At 39.5% G+C, this 9861-nt stretch overlaps 1 protein-coding gene across 1 annotated transcript in view; it reads right to left on the bottom strand.

The window, feature by feature from the left end:
* Positions 1-591: 591 nt before the first annotated feature.
* The window catches only part of BNC2 (basonuclin zinc finger protein 2), a 289425-nt gene continuing 280155 nt past the window's right edge, over positions 592-9861 (bottom strand). The window contains exon 5 of the mRNA XM_065406666.1: positions 592-1252. Coding sequence (XP_065262738.1) covers positions 592-1252 — 661 coding nt within the window. The remainder of the gene's footprint in view (positions 1253-9861) is intronic.

Raw genomic sequence — 9861 nt, 5'->3', positions numbered from 1 at the left:
AGTTAAACCACCATCAATACAATTGTTTTACATCATAGGCCTCTCAAGGCTCAATATATATACAAGTGTAACAGCCATGCTTAGTAGAAGTTTCTCCCAACGGCTTAAAGTACACAAAGACAACCAAGAAGTTCTCCCCCCCCCCTCTTTTTGCTTCTTTGTTTTTTGTTTTTTTGCAGGCAATAATCATGGGTAGAACAATTTGTCTCTTTGGAGATGACCAAGAATTTCATAACAAAACTGGGGCTAATTGCAAGTTTTTGTGGTTTTTATTAAGGGTATTTCACCCCCAGTTAAAGATTCCATCCCTTCTTAACCTTCCCCTGTCCCCCACCCCAAACCCAACAAAGGAAAATGAAAACAAACAAACAAAAGCACCTGGTGTTTTTCTTTTGTTAAAAAGAAAAATAGATATATATGTGTGTGTGTATATATATATACACACATATATATATCTGTGTGTGTGTGTGTGTATGTATATATATATACACATACACACACACACACACAGATATATATATAGACTGTATATGGCAGTTCAAACATGGTAGGCCCTCCGTGAGAGCTGGCATTTGCGTGTCCGTCCTTAAACTAATCTACTGAAGTGAAGGGAATGTTTTTATGCAGGTTAGGGTTCTGACTGTGCCGATTTCGGCTGCGGACAGAGGAAAACATCATGTTGCACCCAGGGACTTTGCACTTGTGCATTTCTCGCAAGTGCACCGTTTTATAGTGCACCCTGAGGGTCCCCTTGTTGCTGTACATTTTGTGGCAAATGTTACACATTATCCCACCGTTGCTCATTGGAACATTGTTGAACATGAGGGATCCTGGAAGGTCGGAACCCATACCTACACCTATGGCAGGGGTGTCCATTTTGTGTGCAGATTCCCCACTGTCACTCGCCCCATCAACGTCATCCAGGAGAATCCCCTCATCACTGCCTGCATCAGATTCTCTTGAGGAATGGATACTGCTGCTAGACTGGATGCTGGAGGTGGTGCTCAGGTCTAGGACCATGTAGTCTTCAGACATGCCCCTTCCATACCCATTCATGTGGGAATCCTCAGTACCAGCTGGTGAGGAGGTGTCTTCCCTTACGTCAAGCCCCATTTGATGCTGGGTGCCATAGATCTTCACCAAAAATTCATCACGGAGGTCCTTACTAAGAGAGGGCTGAGAGGTGTCCAGTCCCATGTCATCCAGTTCTTTGGTCAACAGTTTACGGTGCAGGTTTATGTTAGCACTGTGCCTGGGAAAAGAAGAAGGAAGGGAAGAAAGAGAAAAAAATGTACAGTAATTTTCATTAAATGTATAGTTGCCAAGCATGAAACATACATTTCTGATTTAGCAATCATTTAAAATGCAAAGCTATTGTTGCCCCTGGTTTCTTGAAAATCCAATCATTCTTATAAGGGAGAGGAGGAATTTGTAACAAAATGACAAATACAAAACAAAGTAAACAAAAACCCTTTCCAACAAACAAACAAAAACATAACCCACCCTACTTTATTTTTTCCACTACCACCCATCATCATTAGCCTCAGCAGTGGCTGCAGCCTTTATGTTTCCGGTTGAAAGCATACTTCAGCCTAATAAACAATGTGACATACTGTTTTTGATTCTTGAAATGGGGTTTTCAGAAACAGTAATTCAAGGAAGAAAAAAAAAAAACTCTGCAAAATCAAAAACCACAGTACAGGAGAAGCACAAGAGTAAGACAATTGGGTAGTATGTAGTCACAGGTCCTGATTGTGATCTCACTAAAACTGGTGTAAATCACAAATCAAAGAAGTATAAGGGTGATCAGAATCAGGCCCAGATGAAAACACTTATGGGGATTAGGAGCACAAGTCCCAATGAAAGTCAATTTGGGCTTGTCTACAAAGTGTGGCAATGTACCTCAGAGGGATGTAAATGTAAGAGCTCTCTAAAGTGTTGTGCTCTAAGTGCACTGTGTAGACCCTGCTGACAAACAAAGCACATTTATGTAGTACTGCTTCAAACGGGTCTATACCAGCGCACACTAGGTACCTTTTAGAGTGCCTCAGCAGCGTCTACACATAGGGAAGTTAGAACACAACATTTTAGAGCCTCTACAATTTACAGCCCTCTAGTGTTCACTGCAGCACGGTGAAGAAAAGCCACTAGATGTTTTTAAAAATCTCACCCAAAGTCATCTGGTCCATCCTCCTGTCAGAGCAGGGTTGTTGTTCTCCAAAGTATATTTCCTAGTGCTTGGTCCAGTGCAATTTGAAATGACTCAAGCAATAGAATTTCCAGTAAAAATTATGGATGAATGCACAGGGCTTTGGCGTCAATCCATGAAAACACTTAAGCACATGCTTAGCTTTAAGCATGAAATCAGTGGGACTATTCCAGAGTCTCTGGGAAAGCTCCAACTGACTTCAGTGGGCTTTGGATCAGGCCTCAAGAGCTTAAAGTTAAGCATGTTCTCAGGTGCTTTGCTGGATCAGGGTCTTATCTTCAAGAATTAAGGATCTATATATGCAGTGAAACATAAGGCTTCATCTCAGTAATTGTGAAATATAGTCTCCTATTTGAAACATTGAATTTTACTCTCCATTTTTTATGTAAGCCTTTTAGATAGTCTACAGATTTTAAGCACAGTAGAACTTCACTGATTTGCACAAATGACTGGAAAACTTTTAAAATTAGTGAGTAAACCAACAAACATGATAAAAATATCAAAACACTTCATCACAGAAAGTATGTTTGGTAAATGTTTCATTTTAATTACGATAATACAAAATAAAGTTTTAGTAATTATAAGACCTCACATTAGAGTACTCTGATTTTGAACCATTGCTGAGAAGTAGGATGAGACTGATATTTTGAGGGGAGAATGATTGGAATTTCAAATTTGTGACGTAAGAATTAGTGAAGTTCCACTGCTTAACATTTTCAGTTTGCAAACTAAGGACACGAATCCTACAATTTACAACATGCAGGCTCACCAGGTCTGCCTGCTCATTATAAATTGAAGATCAGAGTCTGAATGTAGGGAGGGAGGGAGAGAGAGAGAGAGAGAGAGGATTTATCAATGGAATAGCATAACACACAAAAAAGATCAAAAGTACTGGATACAAAATTGGACAAGAGGGCACATAATGACCCAATGTTCTCTGTACTTTCGGGTCCTAGAGTAGCATCAAAAGAAAAAATTAAAAGTCAGGTATGGGCAGTATTTCCTAACTGGAAACTTCATTTTTAGAAAACCCACAAGAGCATATCTCTCAACCAGCTGAAGTCCCAAATATGATACAGTGACTCAGTATGGGTCATAAGACAAATACTAATGCAGAAACGTTAAAATGATGTGGGGTTAATTTATTTAATTTTCTATTAACTATTTCATGATTCATCATGTCTGTTGTACATAATTTACAGTGATAAACGTGAGAAGTTAGAGATGGAAAGGATCAAACCCATTCTTCTGCAAGTGAAGGTTACTGTTCTCAGACTGAGGATGGATCGGATGTCAAACTGATACTGCACTTCATTTTATTCCAACCAGATCTGCACAGGATGTAGGTAAATTTGGATCCAAAATGGAGCTCTCATAATGAGAGAGAGTTGAGAGGTATGTCCAAGGGTAAAGAAAAGTGGAAAGCATTTATTGTTCTATTCCCATGTGGGAAACACACTTTTCACACAAGCAAATATAGTACTGTTGCTTTTCGTAGGCACAGAAGTGTATTATACACATCCCCACACTGCACTTATGAAGGCTGAGCTTACCTTGTGATAAGATCAGCTTTCTAATCTTTTGCTAAATCGAGATCACAAAAGAGAAAGAGAGAGAAAGAGAGAGAGAGAAAGAGAGAGAGAACAAATTCACATTCCAATCCAGACATATCTGGTTTAAAAAATAAACAAAATCTTAAAATGATAAAATACAGGTTAAAAAATGTGTGGACTGTGAGATCATTTTCTGTCAGCCATCAGCTCACTTACACTGCTGTCGTGGTGGATATTGGATCAGCCACACAATCCAAAATCATAAATCAAATTAGACAAAGCAAATTCACATCATCATCCACAAATGAGCTCTAAACAGATGCAAGCAGTGTGTACAGACATGAATGATAAACAGAAGTTGTCCCTATAGTCCCTGCTTCAACACAGTTGTTCCTTGCCTTTCCAGTGTCAGACGGTAGATGACTCCAAGTGGAAGTTGCTAAGCATGGCATAGGAAATGCTTACTGTGGAAGCCTATATATGCTGACAAGCGGCTATGGTATCACCAGAGTTATTGCGTGAGTGTAAAAGCACAGTTGTGCTTATCAAAATAACAGCTAACTGCAAACTCCTGAAATGCTCTTCTGGATTTATTTCTTACCATTTCTCCTCCTCCCTTTCCCCAACCCTTGATTTCACACTAAAAAGAATATGGGAATGTGTTTCCATGTAAAACTGGCTGGGTTAACTTTAGCTGTCTGTCGTTTCTCACACATCTGCACTTACTATTTCCTCAATTTGCTGCTAGGAAAACAGCAGCCAGATGTGTAGTGAAAATAATTTCAAAATTCATTGAATGAAGAGATAACAATAAATTAACATGGTTAAAAAGGATGCTCTGAGACCCCCAAATGGACATATGCCTTCCTGAGGATGATCTGTGAAAAGATGCAACCCCACTGATGCTACGATAGGGCAAGATGCCTCCCTGATTCAATTCTCACTTACAGCAGTGGCAATCAGTAATCTAATTAATCTATGTACCAGCCCTTAATATCTGTCAGCTAAACGATGTGCAGAAATGTGTGGACAAGTTCTGGCACTCTGTTCAGCAGTGTCCCTTTTCCGCTGTCAGCAGTACTGTTGGCTTTTCCTAATATAATTACATTGACTTTTATTCAATTAAGTGCCATCCCTAGCTTAAAAAACCCTCTACTTTATCAATAGATTCAGGTGTAATGCAATAATAAAGATGAACTCATGGCAGTGCATTAGCTCTGCTGTTCATAACTTCGGAACATAAGTTCATTCATAGCAGTCGATTTCCATTATGCAACCACAGTTCAAAAGAATTGATTATTTTACATTCATTTCTTAATCTATTTCACTTGTGTTTAATAATCCTCCTAAATATCATATGCAAAAACATTCCACTAAGGATGGGAGGAGCGCACTGAGGGGAAAATCCTGCATTAATTTGGACATTGTGGGTTTGAAATTTTGTGTTGAAACCAAAGCCATAGAGGTTAAAGCTTCATTAGAATTTGGAATATTCTGTATTGAAGTTGCCAGCCACTCAGATTGTCGCGGGTGAATGATTGGTAGCATAGGAAAGGGGAGAAAACGAGTTCACATTACACTGGGGGATGATTCTACATTCCTTCCTTTTCCTGTCCAGTGCATTAAGAACATGGCAGTGTGCTGCAAGATCCCAACTCAGGACAGCACTTAAGAAGGTGCTTGAGTGGTGTCCTGAACAGAGATGCTTTCCTGAATGAGGGCCTTAGTGTTTCCAGAGCTTCAATGGCAAAGAAAGTCTGGTGACACGGATGTCTGTGTGTGTGTTGCAGTGTGCATGTATGGGTGAGGACTGCTGAGGATACAGGACCTGAGACAGAAAGCAGAAGGAAGGTATGAAAGCAGAGAGGAGAGCCGATAGGAAGAGAGGCCTTGAAGAAACTAGCAGCATAAAAAGGGAGAAGGACTGGAAGCAGGAAGGCAGTAGTATTAATAGCTAAAAGAGAGTGGGGCTTGGAAGCAAAACTGAGTGTGTTGAAAGCCATGGTGAAGGGCATTTTACAAATTCGGAATGTAGTGTATGAGCAGAGGCAGTGCTCTGAAAGCACAGACCATAAACAGAAAGAGAGAGGAAGGAATAAGCAGAGCCCTTAAATTGTCATCATCACCTCCTGTCTTCAATAGTGCAACTTCTTCCTCTTTGGCTTCCTCGTCACCTATATCACCCCTCACAAAGAAGCTGCTGCTATTTTTATCTTCCTTACCTGCAACTCGGATCACATCACTACCCCTTGTAAATCCCTCCAGTGGGTCCACCCCTTGCACCACATCCAGTTCAGGCTTCTTATCCTGACCTTCAAGATCCTTCACAACTCTGCCCCCTGTTTATCTACTCTCGACTCTTAGCATGTTAACCTCTGCTTCTGCAACATGCAAGCCTTTGAGTGCCACCTGTTTGACCGATCCTCCCCAAAGTACCTGTGCTTTCTTCCACATCATCCTTTATGCATGAAATGCTTTCACTGAACTGATCAGTATGGTTGCTACCCACTCCTTCATATATCTTCTCACGACACACTTTTACTACAATGTCTGCAAAAAAGTGAACCATGTCCATTGGCTAGGCTGAAAGGCAGTTTGGGATAGTTAGTATTTATTTATGAAATTACATAACTAAAATAAATACAAATGGCAAATGTATTTGTGTATAGAAAAATCATATATAAATTGGACATAGCAGATTTGTCTCTCTCTCTCCTTTCATCATTTGTATGCTCCTTGACTTCTTAGATAGCTTTTCAGGGCAGGGACAATGTTTGCTCCTACATTTGTACATCACCTACATCAGGACCTTTGGGTGTTGCTATAACATAAATATTAAATAAAAGGAATTAGAAAGCTAAAGATCTGAAGAGAGAAATACAAGGTCAAAGAGCATCACTAAAGGACAGATACCAACCAATCGTAGAGATTGGGTCTACCCAATCTCAGGCAAGGAGGAAGAATGAGGGGTTGTGGACCTGAGATTTTAAAAAACATTTCTATACTAAAAAGTGTACATGTAGCTGCTTAGCTAATAGACATTTCCATTTTGAATATTTTTTCCTTGTAAAAAGGGATTCCCCCCCCCAAAAATGTTGTACAATGCTGTTTACAGTAGCAAAAGTGTTTTACCAAAGTTCTAATCATTTTATGAAGCCCATAATGGCTCTAGTTTTTTTGGGTAATTAATATTCTTCTTCCATACAGCTATTCATGAATTAGTCATATGGTGGGCAGAAGAGTGTGGACAAATTCTCACCAGAGGGAAATTCTGCAGTCTAAACTCAACAATCTTAAGAATGAATCAGTACCGCTAAAAAGATGATGATGATGATTATGGTAAAGATGAAATCTGTGGCTGCGGACAGGCAGGGGGGTTATCAGACTTCCCAATTCACCTTTACCCTGTCAGACTGGAAGTTCTGTGACAACCCTCAGCTGTATTGACTATGGACAGTTATCTTATATGACTGTGATGCCACTGGGGGTAATTTTTTCCTTTCATTCTGAAATTCAGTAAACTATTCTTCCATAAATAAAATGCACTGTATGTTCCACCCCACCTACTACTACCCAGCTTTACTTGCGAGAGATGGACTATGCATCAACAAAAGAAAGGGGATTATAAGTCTAAAAAATATGGTCAATTAAATGCACATGCCATTTATACAGCTCATAAATCCAGTCTGGTACTCTTCAGCAGTTCCTTTCAACACTTGCCAATGAGTCTGATTCTGTTAATTTACTATCTATTTGTTGGAAAGAAAAATGTAATGACTGCTTTATTTTAGTTTATTTATATTTAGTATGAATGTTTTTGGGTTTTTTTAAGCAAGAGGGAATTAATAATATAGGGAGAAATTCACCTTTGTGTAGAGGCTTGATACAAAGCCTATGCACCACTTAGGTCCAATCTAGGGGTGCCCAGCTGCACTGGGACAAAGTTCACCCTTAATGGACATTTGAAGGTTGGGGAAATTGGATTGTGCAGCTTGGAAAGTGAATGCTCTTTTTATCCAAAAACTAGGTATTGTGCAAAGCCACCACCTAACTTCTTCAATGGAAGCAGACGTTGCTCAGTAGCTTGCAGCACTGGGCCTTGACTCTTTGGACAGCTTTGCTTTAAATTACTGTAAGTGATCCCGACATTAAGTAACGTGATAAAAAAATATTTGTAGAGTTATTACATTAAAACACAACATAAAAAAATCCCTCTTGCTTCCAGGCAATAATACTAATCAATCACTTATAACTAGAAAGCGGCTAATATTTTATTATGAAACCTGAAACCATACAACATTCAGCTGACATGGGGTTTCATTACTCCACCAAAACTCAGCACAGATTTGTCAGAATGTTTGCTACGATTTGAAAACACTTCCTAGAAGCTAGAGATAGAAATGAACTACCTGGTCATCCAGACCTTTTTTTTTTTTTTTTGCCAGTGCTATTCAACCCATCTCCCCTGAGGACATGTTCCTATACCTTGTCAGCCAAGCACTGAGATTTCCACTATTCCCTTAGGGCAGAGGTTTTCAAACTCTGGGGCGCACCTCCTTCGGAATGTTGGGGGGGGGGGTGAGCGGCGACGCCAGGCGGCTTGGGCTTCAGACCCATGCAGTGGGGCTTGGGGAGGGAGCACCATGTCCACCCCCGACTAAGCTCTCTTTGTCTGGGTTGGGCAGGGAGAGACAACCAAGTTTTTATCTCAAATGGGGGACTCAGCTCAAAAAGTTTGAAAACCACTGCTCTAGGGAAACTTTTTCCCATAGCTGCCTACAGCTCACTAGAATTTTTTTCTGTTATTCAGCTTAAATTTTACCTTTGTACCACCCCATTTGTCCTAGTTATAGTCCCTTAGCCCACCATAAATAATTCCTCTCTCTCTTTGTTGGTGTGAACAAATATGGGCCAAATTCCATGTGGATCCTCTCTTTGCCCCAGAGGTTATAAATGAAGATTTATGGTTTTGTTTAAAAATTGGCAATTTCACGTGATTTTGATCCCAAACAAGGCAATAAGTTGTAGCTTTGCCTGAATTTCACTTTCAGTTTCCATGTTTATTTGAGCCTGAAATGCAAAACAAAGCCCAGAATATGCGAACATATGCTAAGCCAATTTTTTCTTTCTCAAAATCTCTGAACACTGAAAATGCTGAGTTTCATACAGCTAAAATCAAAGCACGAGAAGTAAAAACTTGGCTAAACATAACAGTGTACATAGTTATGAGAGAAGGTCTTTGCCTTAACTCTGATGTTTCTTTAAGAAGGAAGTAGTAACCATTTCCCCCTACTTACTTTAAAAACGAATGAGAAAATAGTTCCTAGAACTTAGTTAGTATTGGAATCTGGTTAAGAAATGATTTTTCCATTTGCAGTTCTAATTTTCCTACTGTCTGAGTTGCTCTTCATCTGGCTGTCCTACGTATAAAAAAAAAAATCCCTCCATCCATCCAAGCCAACATAACATAGGTCTGAAAGACACTAACATCGTGGCTCCATTGAAGTCAAAGGTAAAACTCCCAATTAACTTCAATGGGGCCAGGATTTCACACAAATGTTTTCAGTTTTAAGCAGATTCTGTTTTCTTCTTATCTGATCGTGCTTAATGTGCCTTGGGTTTGGGTTTGTTTTGTTTTGAAATAATGGCAATTTTAATATGAGCAGCCCGGGCAATAACATTGATTCTTGAGGCTTTAAATTGCATAGAATCTGAAAATATTAACCTTTCATAGGATGAAAATCCAAAAGGTAAAATACAGTTCAGCACCTATTAAAAAAAAAAAGTAAAGAAGTGCTTATTAAATGCAGGAAATGAAGGACAAGCAAGTTCTCGCAAATTAAAGATGTGGAACCTAGTCATTTCAATCCCTTTCAATATGAAACAAATCATTCACACTGGTCACGAAGACAGCTCCCGCTACACTCAAATTATTCACTTGAAGATAAGCTCCCACCAAACTCTTTAGGGGTTTAACTAATTTACTGCACAGATACGGCACGTCTGTTGTAATAACAGGTAGGATGTATTGGGGTCGACCATTTATCAGAATTAGACTTCTTTTCTCAATTCGCAGTGAATTATGCTGCCTACACTGCT

This window comes from Emys orbicularis, chromosome 6 (assembly GCF_028017835.1).
Source record: "Emys orbicularis isolate rEmyOrb1 chromosome 6, rEmyOrb1.hap1, whole genome shotgun sequence".
Classification (NCBI taxonomy): domain Eukaryota; kingdom Metazoa; phylum Chordata; order Testudines; family Emydidae; genus Emys; species Emys orbicularis.
The sequence above is the reverse complement of the archived record's forward strand: the minus strand, read 5'-3'. Positions and strand labels throughout refer to the sequence as shown.